Source organism: Nomascus leucogenys, chromosome 6 (assembly GCF_006542625.1).
Source record: "Nomascus leucogenys isolate Asia chromosome 6, Asia_NLE_v1, whole genome shotgun sequence".
Classification (NCBI taxonomy): Eukaryota; Metazoa; Chordata; class Mammalia; order Primates; family Hylobatidae; genus Nomascus; species Nomascus leucogenys.
The window spans coordinates 53,063,129-53,081,063 of record NC_044386.1 but is presented as its reverse complement, the minus strand read 5'-3'; the positions used below and the strand labels follow the sequence as shown (position 1 = coordinate 53,081,063).

General features: G+C 39.5%; 1 protein-coding gene and 1 long non-coding RNA gene across 3 annotated transcripts in view; one reads left to right on the top strand and one right to left on the bottom strand.

Annotated features, from left to right (window-relative positions):
* Positions 1 to 7,014, top strand: part of SLC12A1 (solute carrier family 12 member 1) — a 98,608-nt gene extending 91,594 nt beyond the window's left edge. For both annotated transcript variants that reach the window (XM_030814127.1, XM_030814126.1), the window contains exons 25-27: positions 2,070 to 2,205; positions 4,580 to 4,647; positions 5,689 to 7,014. In XM_030814127.1, the coding sequence (XP_030669987.1) occupies positions 2,070 to 2,205; positions 4,580 to 4,647; positions 5,689 to 5,824 (340 nt within the window). In that variant the 3' untranslated portion in view covers positions 5,825 to 7,014. The remainder of the gene's footprint in view (positions 1 to 2,069; positions 2,206 to 4,579; positions 4,648 to 5,688) is intronic.
* The window catches only part of LOC115835460, a 28,580-nt gene extending 10,645 nt beyond the window's left edge, over positions 1 to 17,935 (bottom strand). Inside the window, exons 1-2 of the long non-coding RNA XR_004030445.1 lie at positions 17,717 to 17,935; positions 2,003 to 2,117 (exon numbers count right to left, since the gene is read on the bottom strand). This is a non-coding gene — a long non-coding RNA (uncharacterized LOC115835460). The remainder of the gene's footprint in view (positions 1 to 2,002; positions 2,118 to 17,716) is intronic.

Sequence of the window (17,935 nt, the reverse complement as noted above, 5' to 3'; positions counted from 1 at the left end):
GGACTAATTCTCTTTCAGTCTCCCTACTTTACCTTTTTTTAATAAAAGCATCTATCAAAGTTGATTTCACTTATAAAAACGAGATGACCGTCAATTGCAACCAGGACTATCTACTCGCTCATGTATGTTCCGTAGGAGAGAAAGTTCGTCTCTTCCCAAATTACTGAGCTCAGGGTCCAGGGCTCCTTTCAGGTTTCACTAACCTAAGCCACTGAGACATTACTGTGGTCAGCATAGTTGTGGGTGCTTATTGGTTCAAGTTTACATGTGTTATGTGCCCACCTGGCCAATTACTCTGGAAGAAGACAAAGAGTTGTGCTGATTGGCTGACGCTGGCATGGAGTCATTCCCACTGAAACTACAATGAGGAAAACACAGTACGGATACTGGGGAGACAACCAGCAACCTCTACTCCACCTTCTATTTCTTAGGAAACTATTTTTGTACTGTGCTTTCTAACAAGGATTTGGGCTGAGCTGCAAAGAAACTCTCATCCTGATCAAAATAAGTATACAAAGAGCTTAAACAGAAAGCCTCTCCATTGCTAACCTCAATCCTGTGGCTGCTGAGTAAAGTGAATGTCTTGCCTTTCCAAGGCACTGTATGCTTTTCAGAGCACTGTCACCCAAATCCTCACAGTGACTCTCAAACCAGTTTCTAGCAGCCATTGTTACTCCCCTTCTAGCAGCCATTGTTACTCGCCTTTTATAGCCTAGAATATCTAGGTCAAGGAGGACAATGCAAGAGCTGGAGCGAGAACTCAGACCCTACTCTCCAAAGCCAGCACCTTTCCATAGTAATGACCACTCCCAGAGGTCTCTAAAGGCACGATACTGTTGAAATAGGAAATAAAAGTTGAAAGAATAATAGGGCCTATCAGTCTTATTCTTTCCCTGTCTTTGCCTACCTTTCTAAATAAGTCAATGCAATAGAAGCCTAATGCATTAAGTACCTTTTCAGTCTCTTAACAAAGGCTCACTAGTAGGGACAATCCTGCTCCTTTGTAATCTCTGCACTTTTATCTGCAAATCCTAAATCAGGCCAGTTGGTAAGATAATTGAACTCATTACTTCATATTTTCATTTCTTGACTTAACAGCATATCAATTCTAATTATTATTCATTCCAAAATTACTAAATTATAACTAAGCTACATTATATAAAACCAAAGAAATTGTTCATACTTGAGATCATCTTAAAGTAGCATACTAGAGGCAACTACTGCCATAAATTGTAAGTTTTACTTTGTGTCATTGTTTTTAAAAATAAATATTATGAGGTTCTTATAAGTAATTTTTAAAATGTTCTATAGCTCTTAGCTGCTAGTTTTCTCCTCAGCGATTTCTTTTTAAATGTTCTAACATAGCCTCAGATTTTTAGGCATTAAAACATTATTGATTTTTGTTCTTTCTCCTAACATGAACCTGAATAATACTCATTTGAAAATCTCAGAGAGCAACATCAAACAACAAAAGGACAAGGGGAGCATTATTTGCAGAAAACATCCAAATTGTTCTACAATCATTAAACTTGTGGGAGCCCTTGCTGTTCTCCTCCTACCTGCCCGCGGCCTCCTGCCATGAGTGGGAGTTGCCATGTGGACTAAGGGTGAGGGTAGCCATATCCATTTCCTACATTAATTGATAAATGTCTCCCATAGAGTCTGTACAATAAGCAGGTGGAAACTCATTTGTGTGGTAAAGTATCTACATTACAACTATGTCTTTGACTACACTATGCAGAAAATGTATTTGCAGAACAATTACTACCTATGCGTATATGTGTTAATATTGTATGTATGTATGTATGCGTATGTGTGTTAATATTGAAGGTCTAATACCTAATAGGCTAACAAGGCCTCGAACACTCTAAGGCCTTTTCTGGGGTAGGGAGGGAGTACTGTAGCCACGGTTTTACTCACAGTAAATTCCCTGCAAAGATAATTCTTAAAAGATTTGCATGATATTCAGCTCTGATTCCACAGCCAGCAGAGCCAGTCATACCTGGAGTATCTGTGAAATAATGAGTTAGTTTCCCACTGTGAGGCCTCCTTTATAATTCAAATTTTAGCTGGAAAGTCTTTGAAGAGATGATTGAACCATATCGTCTCCATGAAAGCTGCAAAGATTTAACAACTGCTGAGAAATTAAAAAGAGAAACTCCGTGGAAAATTACAGATGCAGAACTGGAAGCAGTCAAGGAAAAGGTAAGGACTTGTCTTTCTTAATTTTTTTGCTGTCTAACTAGCTGAAAAAGGAAACAGTAGTTGATTTAAAGACAAAGAAGCAATATATTTATTATCAAATGTCATTATTCAAGATCCAAGGTTTCTGCATTTTTCAAGTGCTTTTCAATCATTTACTGGATACGATTATTTAGAAAACTGTTTCATTTTTTCCCATAAGGTCAATTATATTTTAAAAGTTAAAAAATAGGTTATTGGTACATATTGTGAAGTCTCCTTTCAAATTTAATTTTAAAGACCAGGAGACAGATCCATCAGCCTAAAATAATTTGAGTCAATATGTGTGCAAAGTTGATAAAGTTAGATTGACTCACAATTTAACACAATAACAAATACTTTTAACCTGATGAAGAGATGGCTATGAAAAACTTATAAAGGCATCTGAGGAAACATATCATGTGATTGGAACAATGAATATGGAAGCTGGATCCAGCACACATTGTAAGATGGATGTAAAATGGTGAGCCTTTCTAGAAAGCCCAGTAAGATGCTCTCATCTGTGCCTTCTGTCCTGAGCCAAATGAAGTTGGTGATAATGAAAATAATGCGAAGGGCAGAGGATCAACAACTAGGTCGAAGAATTGACACCTGGATTGGACAGAAATGAAAAGGGACCACAAGAACTTCTAAACTACAAAATCTTGAGTGTTTTCACAGGAGCACTCAAGCGCTGCTAATCTCATTGTACTTTAAGTATAATTGCAGGCATTTACAAATGTTAGAAAGAAATCTTAGGGCCGGGTGCAGTGGCTCACACCTGTAATCCCAGCACTTTGGGAGGCTAAGGCGGGAGGATTGCTTGAGCCCAGGAGTTCAGGGCCAGCTTGGTTAACAGAGCAAAACCCCGCCTCTACAAAAAAAAAAATACAAAAATTAGCCTGGTGAGGTAGTGTGTGTGTGGTCCCAGCTACTTGGGAGGTGAAGGCAGGAGGATCACTTGAGCCCAGGGGGCAGAGGTGAGCTGAGCTCGTGCCACTGTACTCTAGTCTGGATGATAGGGGTGAAACCCTGTTTAAAAAAAAAAAAAAGAGAGAGAGAGAGAAATCTTAGGATAAATGGGTTAATCAATTTAAAAGCTCATAACTCTTCAGGTAGGATTTTGTTTTACTGGAACATGTGGGATTTTGGACAGTGAAGGAAGATAAGGGCCACCCTGAGACCCTGACCCCTGGGGCCCACAAGCCTCAGAGAGCCTCGCTTGGACTGACTGCCCACCATGCCCTACATAAACCACATTAGGAGTTGAACTTGGAAAAATTTGAGCAAGAAACACTAAAAGCCTTTTAGATTTAGTGAAAAAAAAAAAAGAGACTGAACTAGAATTATAAAGTCTGTGTGTAACAAACTGCCCAGTTCTGACCAAGTTTTTTCATATAATTGAGCAAATCATGCATCTGAGCCTTGGTTTCTGAACCAGTGAAATACAGTAATAAATATCACTCTCATCACTGCAAAGTGGTTATTTTTCCAGGTGAGTCTTTTGGTGGCTTTTTAATTGAAAGCCCCCTCTGCTTACAGAATATTCAGAGAGCTTAAAGAAAGGCAGACTAGAATATAATCTATGTTCTTAAGAGTATCAAATTGGAGGCCGGGCGCGGTGGCTCACGCTTGCAATCCCAGCACTTTGGGAGGCCGAGGCAGGCGGATCACGAGGTCAGGAGCTCGAGACCACGGTGAAACCCTGTCTCTACGAAAAATACAAAAAATTAGCCGGGCGTGGTGGCGGGCGCCTGTAGTCCCAGCTACTCAGAGAGGCTGAGGCAGGAGAATGGCGTGAACCCGAGAGGCGGAGCTTGCAGTGAGCCGAGATTGCGCCACTGCACTCCAACCTGGGCGACAGAGCGAGACTCCATCTCAAAAAAAAAAAAAAAAAAAAAAAAAAGAGTATCAAATTGGTATCAAGATTCAATCAGTTTTTTTTTTTTTTAACAGAAAACCTATTGCCTCAAACTGGCCATTCCACTGTCCATGGGTATGGGCACATGCCACTGTGCCCATGGCAGGTTCATGAGGCTCCTTGTAGTGTAGGAAGAGGCCGGGGTAGGAGAAAACACCTTCTTTTTAGTGTTATCTACGTTGTTTGCTTCCCCTCTCCCTAGAATTTAATAAGCCACTATAGCACAATGAAAATCTTTGTACTGTGTCTTATTCTTTATATTTCTAAAATTTCTCATGAGGTTTTAAAACACCGAAAGTTTCTAAGCCTGAAAAAGTAATTGTAATTTTTACACATTTTTTAAGATGCGATTTTCTGCTTGTTCATGATTTAAGAAAATAAATTGTCATTCATAATTCTGGTAGAACTGTACTCAACAAATCTGAATGTTGCCCACAGAGTTACCGCCAAGTTCGACTGAATGAACTCTTACAGGAGCACTCCAGAGCTGCTAATCTCATTGTCCTGTAAGTATCACTGCAAGCATTGAAGAACATTAGAAATAAATCTTAGGGTTAATGGGTTAATCCATTTAAAAGCTGATGACTCTTCAGGTGGGAATTTCGTTTTGTTTTTGTGGTTTTTTTTTTTGGAACACGTGGGATTCTTAGACAGTGAAGGAAGATAAGTGCCACTCTGAGACCTTGACCCCTCAGGCCCATGAGCTTCAGAGAGCCTCACTTGGACTTGCTGTCCACCATGCCTTATGAAGAGGCATGTGCCCATCTAGTAAGACCACGCTCCAGGAATCTGAGACCCTGGATTTCTCTGCCTAACAGCCGCAAGTCAGCGACCACAGCTCACAGGCCCCTTCCCTGGGTGGGTGTCCCTGAGCCACTGTGCCCATGGCAGGTTCATGAGGCTCCCTGTAGTGTAGAAGAGGCCAGGGTAGGAGAAAAAGGCAGAGCCATTTCCATTTTCACTCTTTACGCTCTAGCCTTACAAATGTTAGGGTTGTGTCTACTGAAAATGTATGTTTGTTTACTTAAAGATTGGTATTTAAACAAGAAAACCTCCAATGACTTCACATTTATACCTCATGAATTGACTCCTATGTATAAAGATAAATGTATCTTCACGTAGTGTAGACTGGAAAACTAGCCATCAAAGACATTGTAGAATGGTCTCCTGGATTGGGTGGTAGGGTTCCAATAGATGGTTTCTGAGGTTTTTCCCAAATATAAGATATTTAAATTATTTGAAAAAATCATTTACACCAAAAAGGGGGGCAGGTATTAGCTGATCAAATTCCCTATTTAAAGGAAAGTGAAAATGTACATTTTTGTTTTGTCTTTACAATACCTAAGACTGTTTTTCTGGTTTATAGATAGTATTACCTGAAAAATACATCCGTTTGCTATCTACAGTAAAAATAATTTCAGTGCTTTCATCTTGGGGTGGGGTAAAAGTTAAGGCTGCCAGTTATTAAATAGCTCAGAAATACTAGTGCCATTACTACCTATAGTAATTTTCACTTTCATTTTTAAATTTTTCTTTCATGTCATTAGGAGCCTTCCAGTGGCAAGAAAGGGATCCATATCGGATTTGTTGTATATGGCTTGGTTGGAAATCCTCACAAAGAACCTCCCACCTGTCTTACTAGTTAGAGGAAATCACAAAAATGTCTTGACATTTTACTCTTAAAACATGGAAGATTAAAATACATTTTAACTTAATGTAATGCATAATTAAGAAACATGTTCCAGTACTTTATGTTGTAAACCTGATCTATGGATATGCAAACCTCTGGAGATGATCCTACCAGATTCTACATACATTGCATAATTTTTATCAGTTAGTGCGAGCTTTTTTTTCTCTTCTCAGCTTAAGGGGTTGTCAAAGCCAATGCTATCCCTAGAAAAACATTTTTGTCACTGCTGTTGATAAACAAGAAAATCAAGGAAACTCATGTTGGCTTATGCTCATGAAAACCACCAGTGTGATTGTAAACTTCTCCAGACAAACTTAATCTTTTGTTTCTTAATTTTTTGTTTTCAGTGTTTGCTTCTCAGCCCTGGTATAGGTCTCAGGCCCACAGCAGGATCTCAATAAATGCTTATTGACAGGCTGGCATAGTAACCACGGGTGGTTATCAAAGGAAAAGACCAATAGGCTGGGGAACATAATTATGCTTGGCCCCCTCAGAGGCTTATACCTACAAAGCAGATTTAAAAATCAATAACTCAAAACTTTAAGAAGTACTTGAGTCTACAAAATATTCAAAGCAGTTACCTAAATAAGGTTATTTAATGTAACAGATTATATACTTAAAGTGATCTGAGCAACCATTGATAACATATGGCTTAAATTTGCTGCTGCCTGAAAAGTATATTAACTAGATTAGAAGACACCATATACTCCAATAAAATGAAATATATTCTATTCTCAACATATAAACTTTAATTGTACTCCCTATCAAATATTTTCAAATTTCCATCACGGCATTACTTTGCATATTTTTTTCTAATTAAATGGTTAGTACAGATGAAATCTTTATAGATGACTACTTGAAAACTAAGTGCCACAAATTTTCAAACCATTACTAAGAAATATATCCTGAATCATGTATTGTTGCTTTCTATAGTGATTGTACGGATTTAAAAGAATAATTAAAATGTGAAGTTGAAAAACTTGTAAAATTTGGAATATACAGATACTGATTTTTTTTCATTTTTGTTAGTACACCTATAATACTTAATCACATTGACAAACCAATGAAAATATTGTTTTTCTGATGAATGGCTTGATTTTTCTCCTTGACATGTTTTGACTGTTCATTCTAACTGAAAACATGTATGGGAAAATATGAACCTGAAATAAAAGCACTCAAATTCGATTGCTTTGGCCTAGGTCATGTTTTTACTTTCAGTCACTAAAATTGTGGTGCATTGGTGTATCAGATGTGAGCCTGAAGATTTCAATCAGTGGCCTCATCTGCAGTTGTTTAAAGCTAAGATTCAAGATCAGGACTTCCTAACTCAGCCTCTCTGCTCAGAAGGATGACCAGAGAATAAGGGAGACCATCAGCAAAGCTTAGGCAGCTGGATATTCCTATTCCAAATCCAGGGCCACTGTGTTTAACTCTGCCCTCAATAAAACCCTTTCTCTTGAGCACTATGGACCTGAAATCCAAATGCCTAAACTCAGCTTCAGGTGGGCCTGACAGTTCTCTGAAATACTTGAGGGTCTCTGGGAAAGATGAGAAGTAATATGACTTCTTTAACAGAACATTCTGGCTCTTGTTTCTTTCCGGGCTGCTGCAAGTTGGGTTCCTTGGGAAACAGACTCTGAGACAAAGTTTAGCATGATCCCCTGGGGATCAACACCTGAGGGAAGGAGGGGAAGAAACAGGAAACATAGAGGTAAGCAGTGAGCTGGGATGCAGGCCCAACAACAGCCTCTGCTGACCCTACACAGAGTCATCCCAAGCAGGGCAGAGAGGGCCAGGCTTTTGTACTCTGCTTTTATCAGTTATTGCATGGGGGCTGCCTGGGAAGGGGTGTGACCTCTGGGGCAGGGGGGGTGCATGGGGCAGCTCTGTGCAGCGAAGGCAATGCCCCAAGGGCCTAGCAGGGAAAGTCTGTGTGCTGACAGCACTCCTAGCTGTTAGGGCAACAAGCTCTTCATTAAACAAGGTCTGGGTAGGACCGAAGGGACCATATAAAGTAGTTTAAACTGAGTTACTGAATTTCCTGAGGGCTAATAGCAAAGAGATGGCTGAGTATAGCCCTTGGATTCCAGGTTAAGGGTTGGGTGGCTCTAAGGTACTAGAGATCTTGAGGTCAAGAGCAACTGTATTGGGAATAAATTCGGAGAGCAGAAAGTTAAAAGGATAGGGGCTACAGTCACATAGCAGCAGATTTGTCCAGCCCTTGGTGCCCTGCTGTTGTCCTTTGCTTCACTCAACTCTATTGATCCAGCCACCCATCATCTCCATGTCTACACTCAGGTTTCTGAGCAAGAAGGAGAACATTCCACAATCATGTGCATTGGTGTCCAACTGTCTCTGTCTCCTCACTTTGCGCATGTTTCTCAACAGCGTCCCCACCCTTTCTTCACCATGACTTCAACATCACTTTTTCAGTTGCTGTCTCTGCTCCAATCCCCACAAACATAGACATATTCATAGACATAAAATTTCTTTCATAGATAGTGCCATACCGGGAGCATTGTCCTATGAGTTTTTCACTTAACACTCAATTTTAGAAATATTTCAATGGAAGCTTTATTATAATTATTATTATTATTATTATTTAGAGACAAAGTCTGGCTCTCTCACCCAGGATGGAGTGTAGTGGTGCAATTATAGCTTGCCATAATCTCAAACTCCTGGGCTCAAACAATTCTCCCACCTCTACTTCCTGAATAGCTAGGACTACATTCATATGTCACCACACCTGACTAACCTTTTAAAATTTTTTTGTAGAGACAAGAGCTCACTATATTGCCCAAGCTGCTCTTGAACTCCTGGCCTCAAGCAATCCACCTGCCTTGGCCTTCCAAAGTGCTGGGATTGCAAGCATGAGTCACCATACCAGGCCATCGATGGAAACTTTAAAAAGAGAGTATAAATTCTTGGGGACCACCATAACCCTGGTAAATTAGAATCTCTGGGAGTGGGACTGAGGGACCTGTATGTTCTGATGATCTGCAAGATTTTGGAACTACTGCTTTGAGGGCAGTCCCTCCCATTTCCATGATTTGATTTCCACTACATGTTGGTGTCTCCTAAATTTACATTTTTAACTCAGATCTCTTCTAAGTCTCAGATCCATATATTTAAACACTAATTGTCTTGATGTTTCTCTCTAGGTATCCTGCAGATACCCTAAATGCAGATTGACCAGACTTTTGTAAAAAAAAACACACACATACACTGGAGGAATGGCATCTAATTCTTTTTTTTTTTGACATGGAGTCTCACTTTGTCACCCAGGCTGGAGTGCCATGGCACAATCTCGGGTCCCTGAAACCTCTACCTCCCAGGTTCAAGCAATTCTCATGCCTCAGCCTCCCAAGTAGCTGTGATTAGAGGCACCTAGCTAATTTTTGTATTTTTGGCAGAGAGGGGGTTTTGCCATGTTGGCCAGGCTGGTCTCGAACTCCTGACCTCAGGTGATCTGCTCGCCTTGGCCTCCCAAAGCACTGGGATTACAAGTGTGAGCCACTGCGCCCGGCCTATCTAATTATCTTTCTCAATGCGTATCAGGTCTCCCCTAAAACAGCCGAGATCACGCCACTGCACTCCGGCCTGGGCAACAGAGTGAAAATTCGTCTCAAAAAAAATAAAATTTTTAAAAAACAGAAGAAAATCTGCTTCACAGCAGAAAACTAAGAAAGGATGCCATTCACATGGTAATATTTTTTAGAAATAAAATCATGCTATAGTTTACATGGGTGGAGACTGATGGAAGCAATCAAAAATCAGCTTACAATCAATGCTCCTGGGGAAAAAAAAATCTTAGGGAATAATTGCAGCAGACCCTGGGAGAATTCCAATAACCCCTCCCCACAATTGGAAGCTGGAAGTGAGAATAGGCAGTAGGTCAGGGTGGAGCATCTTCCTTAGGACCCACTGTGTTGGATACTGCAAGTATTCAGAACAGCTTCCCTGAGAGGATGCGTGGTGTGCTTGGTGGGCGTTGCTATGCAGCATCTCATGGATGCCCTTGGCAGAGGCATCAGAAAAGAAAACAACATTGTGTGTAAATCCCAATACATAAAGAGCATAAAAACATTAAAAAAAATCCAAAAGAGAAAAGTCAAAAAATATTACTTAAAACAGAGAAATTATACAATAATAGAATCCTACAATAGAAGAAAAATCAAACATGCAAGAAACAAATAGAAAACACAAATGTGTTCATCTTTCTTAACAAAATGACTCTCAAATTTAATGAAAAAATAAAACTCTATTCTATCTGCAAGCATTATATTCAGAATTGAATATAAAAAGGCTAAAAGTCCACAAGTGGAAGTGAAAAACAAAGGCTAAAAGCAAAAGAATAAACAAAAATATATACAAACACTTAAGCAAAAGGAATAGAGTTGACAATATTAACTTCAAAGTTTAAGACTAAAAGAATTAGGAATGACAGGAGAGTATCATTTTATATTTATAAAATATAGCCACAATGTAGCTATAATAATAATGCAGCTTTCTGTAAACAAATAGCATAGTATTGACATAAATAATACAAAAATTGTTGGAAACAAAAGGACAGTCCCAGAAAGCCAATTTTTTATTTATTTATTTATTTTTTTTTTTTTTTTAAGATGGAGTTTCACTCTTGTTGCCCAGGCTGGAGTGCAGTGGCACAATTTCTGCCTACTGCAAGCTCTGCCTCCCAGGATCAAGTGAGTCTCCTGCCTCAGTCTCCTGAATAGCTGGAATTATAAGCATGTGCCACCACGCCCGACTAACTTTTGTGTTTTTAGTAGAGACGGAGTTTCACCATGTTGTCCAGGCTGTTCTTGAACTCCTGACCTCAGATGATTCACCCGCCTCGGCCTCCCAAAGTGCTGGGATTACAGGCGTGAGCCACTGCACCCGGCCAGAAAGTCAATTTTCTTAGGAAACAGTTCACCCTTATGACAATCTTTGACAAATCAAGTATAGGAAGAATTCAAACAACATTAAAAAAAATTGAATAGGTACAATAGTGCTCACCCACAGAAAATACATCAACTTTTAAAAATCTATTGAATATTTATGAAAACAAATTCTATGTTAATAGCAAATAAAAACTCAGTAAATTCCAAAATGTAGAAATAGTAAATATAACACTTTTATCACAACACAATAAAACTGACATTACAAACATATAAACAACAATATAAAAAACCTCACTTACTGGAAAAAGAAAATTCTTCTAAATAACTCAGGTCAAAAAGAAGTAGAAAATGCAGCTTTAGACTCTTTGGTAAAAATGACATGGAGAATTCCACATAGCAAAACATATGATAAAAAAGCAAGAGTTGGAGGTAAACATGTAGCCATAAATGGCTTTATTAATAAATAAGAAAAATGGAAGTTAACATTAAACTCAAGAATTAAAAACAGCACAAAGTAATCAAAGGAAAGCATGAAAAAGAAATTGACAGAAAAAGCAGCATAGTAAGATGAAGAGCTCAAGCCTAGGAGACAGAGCTGGGAGCTGAATCTCACTTTCCCCACTCTCTAGAAGAGAATGCACCTCTTAGGGTTGTTGCAAACAGATGAGATAATGTGGGTCAATAGATGAGCACAGTACTGGGCTCAGCACTTTATGGTAAATACTTAAGCATAGGCATTATTATTTTCAATAAAGACAGTAACAGTTCAAATGACAAACTCAACTGTTGTTTGTTGCTGTTGCTAAAAAAAAAAAGGAATAACATCAAATAAAAAAACTTCTTTTTAGTTTTAGAAGAATAGATAAAATATAAGTATACACATTTACAAATGAGCAAGGGACTTCGGGTTCAACTTTGGAAAAGAATGTCCTTTAAAACTCTAGTATGGCAAATTTTTAATTACAATAAACATATCTATTTGTAGTAAAATATAAACTACTCAAATTAACTCAAAAGGAAATAGAATACCAGATAAAATCTAATACCTCAGGATAAAACATGAAGATTGTCAAAGATTTAGCTCAAAAAAGGTTTCAACCCAAAGGATTTTTTCTAGGCGACTTCTTTTAAACTTTCAAAGAAAATATAATTACCATTCTATTTAAGCCATTGCTGAACAGAACAAGATAAAACATTGTCTTTCCCTTTCTCAGTTATTTTGCAAAACTAGCATAAACTTGATACCAAAATATGACAGACCACAAAAATAGGATAAAAGTCAATTTCTTGTATGAATAAACATAAGAAAATCCAAAATAGAATACTAGCAACTCAATTTTACCAATGTATTCAAACAATATTCCACTATAATCAGGAATATGGTATTCTAGGAATACAGATACATCTTATTGCTAGGAAATCAGTTAATTTAATTAATCCAATTTAGTGAGCATTAGTTATCATTTACTTATTCATATTTTTTGAATATTTATTTGTAAGTACATAGTGTACCTCTAGAAGAATGCATAAGAAACCAATTAGGGTTGACTCTGGAGAAGAAAACTGAATGAAGGACAAGTAAGAGATTTCATTTTTACTATATACAATAATAACTATTCAAAACTAATATTTAAATAATTAAATCCATAAATAAGCTACTTGTCTGTCAGACTGTAATTATTAACTCATGTTTGATCTGACATATATTGTGAAGGTCATATATAATAAATTTCTAACACTCAAAAATATAAGATATTATACCATCATTATTGTATTGTGCTTATTTGTAAAATAAGTGAGCAACTAAAATGTCACTGTAAAAAGAAAAAGTTGACCCCATCACATACCTACTGATAAGCTTAGGTTTTTAGTTTTTTTTTTTTTAAACATGAGATCTTTTAAAATATATATATGCCTCTTTCTTGGGTGGAGAAAGTGATAGAGAAATATTGCATCAGATTTACTACTATAGCCCTGCAGACATTATTTAGGTCGGTAGGTTCATATTGCATATTTTACTTTCTGAAACTCAAGAATAGACAAGTATAATCTTGTGCTCTGTTTTGTTTTGTTTTGTCTGGAGACAGAGTCTCTGTTGCCCAGGCTGGAGTGCAGTGGATCATAGCTCACTGAAGCCTCTGAACTCCTGGGCTCAAGTGATCCTCCCACCTCAGCCTCCGAGGTGGCTGGGACTACAGGTGCAAGCCACCATGCTGAACTATTTTTTTTTTTTTTTATTATTCCTTTTTGTATAGATGGGGTCTCACTTTGTTGCCCAGGCAGGTCACAAACTCCCACATTTAAGCAATCTTCCCACCTCAGCCTCCCCAAATGCTGGGATTACAGGCAGCAGCCACCAAACTCAGCCAAGTATAATCTTAATAGGTTCTGAGTTTTATTTTCTGGGCCAAATAAAACTCAGAATTGATATTACCCATAGTAGGATAGGGTAATTATTATAATGTGACTGAATTCTGTGAATCTATGCATTACGAGTATAGTATGTTCTTTCATCCTTTTAAACACAAAACCCAAGTGGGATGTGTATTAATTTTCTACTGCTGCATAATAAATTATCACAAACTCCGTGGTTTAAAGCAGTACCCATTCATTATTTCACAGTTTCTATGGGTTGAGAGTACAGGCATATCTTTTATTTTATTTTATTTTATTTATTTTTTGTAGAGACAAGGTCTTGCCATGTTGCCCAGGCTGGTCTAGAACTCCTGGCCTCAAACGATCTTCCTGCCTCGGCCTCCCACAGTGCTGGGATTACAGGTGTGAGCCCTATGGCTGGCCAGACATATCTTAACTGGGTTCTCTGCTCAGGATCTTACTATACTGAAATCAAGGTTGTAGCTAGGGCTACAGTCTCCTCTGAGGTTCAGGATCCTCTTCCAAGCTCAAGTGGCTGGCAGCTGTATTAATTTTCTTGCTGCTATAGAACTCATGACAGCTTGCGTCTTTAAGGCCACCAGGGAGAAATCTTTAAACTCTAGACCCTCTGTTAAAGGGCTTACCTGATTAAGTCAGGCCCACTTTAGTCAATCTCCCTTATGATTGAACTTAAAGGCAGGGCATGGTGGCTCACACCTGTAATACTAGCACTTTGGGAGGCAGAGGCTGGTAGATCACCTGAGGTCAGGAGTTAGAGATCAGCCTGGCCAACATGGTAAAACCCCATCTCTACTAAAAATATAAAAATCAGCTGGGCATGGTGGCCCGTGCCTGTAATCCCAGCTACTCAGGAGGCTGAGGCAAGAGAATTGCTTGAACGCGGGAGGCAGAGGTTGCAGTGAGCCAAGATTGCTCTACTGCACTCCAGCCTGCCCAACGGGAGCAAGACTCCATCTCAAAAAAAAAAAAAAAAAAAAAAAACAGATTGAACTTAAAGTCAACAGATTAAGGATTTTAATTATATCTGCAAAAATTTTCATCTCTTTCTTATAAAGTAAGCTAATAATTAGAGAGGCACCCCACCATACTCACAGGTCCCTCCCAGACCCAAGAGGAGGACTCACAGGCCATCTTAAAATCCTGCCTTCGACATTGCTATCTCACACTTCTAGAGATCATATATATCAGCTACTAAGAGCCAAGCTGGGAGTTACATAAGTTAAAAATGGTCCATGAAGTGTACCCCAAAAAGTTCCACTCTCTGTGCATGCACAACAGATCATATTCATTTGGAGGGATATCTAGAACCATAAAAATAAATTAAACCTGAAAAAGACCTCAGAGATCCTCAAGTATTAAAATGGTGTTTCCATACAGAACATTAGCACACAATTCTAGTTAACATTGTTTTCCAGTCAACAAAATGTTAAATGAGCAGTAACTAGCCATAAGTGACACCAGGGATAATGCAGCAAAACATCAAAAACTTTTAACAAAGGAAATATAAGGCACAAAATTGCAGCAATCTGAGGTCAAAAATGTGAGAGACACAGATTCTACATACCCCAGTAGAGCCTGAGGACATCATTACTTTGTAAGAGGACAGACTAATGGCAGAAAAGCTCAATTTTGTTCCATGTATCCTGGTTAAGAAAGCAAGGGTACCTGCATTGCAATTCACCCTCAGAAAAATTCTCGTCCACACGGCTGGCATCAAAAGATGGCTAAGCTTCAGTTATCTACATAGACTGACTCTTTCTGCAGTTAAGTAGAGTATATGGAGCTCTAGTGTAAGATTTAAACAGTATATTTTCAGGTTAAGTAATTTAAGATGAGGAATGCAGAAAGGAGAACTTCTCAGAGGTTGAGGCCAAGAACCCGGTCATGAATGTCATTGCTTCAGAGAAGGTAACAAGCAATGACAACTGGGACAAGAAGACTAATTTCCTCCTCAGCCTGGAAGATATATTGCAGCAGAGGGTAGTTTGGGGCAAAACTCAGCAGTTGACTTTTGAGAGAAAGGCATGAGTAACTGCCAAACTGTGAGACTTGGCTGCAGACCCTGGGGGCTCAAGCCCAATCCTCTGTTGTCATGCAACCCCCTGTTCTCACACAGCATTGCTTTCCCAGACCTCCAAATCTGGATCATCTGTTCTTTTGGATGCCCAAGAGATGAAGAAAAAGAGACTGACTTCTCTGTTATTATGTATTTGCACTTTCTGATGTTCCTATTGTACTTCTGCCCAACAAAGAGGTGGTAAAATTATTCTCAGGCAAAGTGAGAAGTTCAGAGGAGTAAGAAATAACAGGTATTAAAAGATGTTAAGCTGAGCACGGTGGCTCACATCTGTAATCCCAGCACTTTGGGAAGGCGAGGCAGGAGGATAGCTTGAGCTCAGGAGTTCGAGAACAGTCTGGGCAACACAGTGAAACCCTGTCTCTACAAAAAAAATAATAATAATAATAACAAACATTAGTCAGGTGTGGTGGTGTATACCTGTAGTCCCAGCTACTTGGGAGGCTGAGGTGGGAAGGATCGCTTGAGCCCTAGAGGTGGAGGTTGCAGTAAGTAATTGCACCACTGCATTCTAGCCTGGACAGACAGAGCAAGACTCTGTCTCAAAAAACAAAAAACAAAAACAAATACAAAAAAAAATATTAAACAACTCCAGCTGCTAACACAACATGCACATTGGAAACAGGTCACCATACTATGATTTCCTAATGCTCAAAGATACATTTACAAAATGAATTCTACTAAAAGAAAAAGTATTACTTGTGTACTTTTGACTTAATGTGTCCAAAACTGAGCTCTTACTCTTCCTTCCCAAAGGTACTCTTTAACACTCTTCCTTCATCTCCATACATGACAATGCTATCCTTGCCATGAATCTTGGAGTCACTTTGACTCTCACACACACATTTGATTTATCAGCAAATCCTATTGGCTTCAGAATATATCCAGAATCTACTCATCACCATCTCCACTTCTGTCTCTCTGACCCATGTTGTCACTGGACAATTTCTCACCTGGATCACTGCAGGAGCCTTCTTAAGGGTCTTTCCACACCAGGCCTTACTCCTCCTCTGCCTCATTTCAACATCTTCTCAAAGGTCTTTCCACATCAGGCCTTACTCCTCCTCTGCCTCATAGCAACCCAAGCAATCCTGCTAAGTAAACTAGAGATTGTCATTCCTGTTACCAGAATCTTCTAATGGCTTCCCATTTCAGTCCATGGAAAAGCCACTGTCCTTACAAGAGCTTACAAGGCCCTACCCCTGCACCCCATCCACCTATTTCTGTTACTTCAACTCCTACAACTGTACGCCCTCCTCTGTCACTGTTCAGACCACACTGGCCTTCTTACAGGTGAGTTTGTACCCTGGGACCTTAGTGCCTGCTGTGTCCTCTGCCTGGAATGCCCTTCCCCAAGATATCGCTTCCATCAAGTTAGGTAAAACAACCCCCATCCCCACACTCAGCAAATAGCATGTTCTCACTGAGGTCTTCCCTGGCTTCCCTCTCTGAAATCAGAAGTCTAAATCCCATACCTCCCTCCCTGCTTTACTTTTCTCCTTAACTCTCGGCACTATTCATTTGAATCACATCTTCTATCTGTTGTCAGACTTATTTTGTCTGTTCTGTTCCCTGCTATATCCTCAAAGTCTAGACCAGTGCCTGGCACATGGAACACATTCAACAGATACTTGTTGGAAGGATGAATTAATACAGGGCACTGAGGGGACATGGCAAGTATGAAACTCCTTTGTGGTCTGGTCTCTGGCTCACTATGAAGCCACATTCTGCCCTGCTCAGGGCCCTTCCACACCAGCTATCCCCCGACACACCACACACTCTGTACTCTCCAGGGCTCTGAATATGCTCATCCTGCTGCCTGGGATTTCTGACTCTCTTTTTTTTGTTTTGTTTTGAGATGGGGTCTCACTCTGTCACCCAGGCTGGAGTGCAGTGGCGTGTCTCAACCCACTGCAACTTCTGCCTCTCGGGTTCAAGCGATTCTCACGCATCAGCCTTCCAAGTAGCTGGGATTACTGGGATTACAGGCATGCGCCACTATGCCCAGCTAATTTTTGTATTTTTAGCAGAGATGGAGTTTCACCATGTTGGCCAGGCTGGTCTTGAACTAATCTCAAGTTATCTGCCCACCTTGGCCTCCCAAAGTGCTAAGATTACAGGCACGAGCCACTGCACCCAGCCTCACTCTTTTTTTTTTTTTTTTTTTTTTTTTGAGACGGAGTCTCGCCCTGTTGCCCAGGCTGGAGTGCAATGGTGCAATCTTGGCTCGCTGCAACCTCCCACTCCCGTTCAAACGATTCTCTTGCCTCAACCTCCAGAGTAGCTGGGATTACAGGCACACGCCACCACGCCAAGCTAATTTTTTTATTTTTAGTAGAGAGAGGGTTTCACCATGTTGGTCAGGATGGTCTCAATCTCCTGACCTTGTGATCTGCCCACCTCGGCCTCCCAAACTGCTGGGATTATAGGCGTGAGCCACCCTGCCCAGCCTCTCTTTTTTCAATCACTGTTATTTTTATCCTTATTTAGTTCACTACTATACTTACTTTCTCTTGAGTTGATTGGCCATCTGGTGTCAGTTCTTTTGTCAATTGACTCAACAAAAATGTGTCAGGCTGTAAAGACACAAAGATACACTGTTCTGAGCTCTTAAGATATTGGCATCCACATTCCCTGCCCTCAAAAAGTTAAAGGTTTAGACAGACAAGAAAACAAGTTACACATAATAATTACAAATTGTGAAAAATACTGTGAAGGAAATAAAG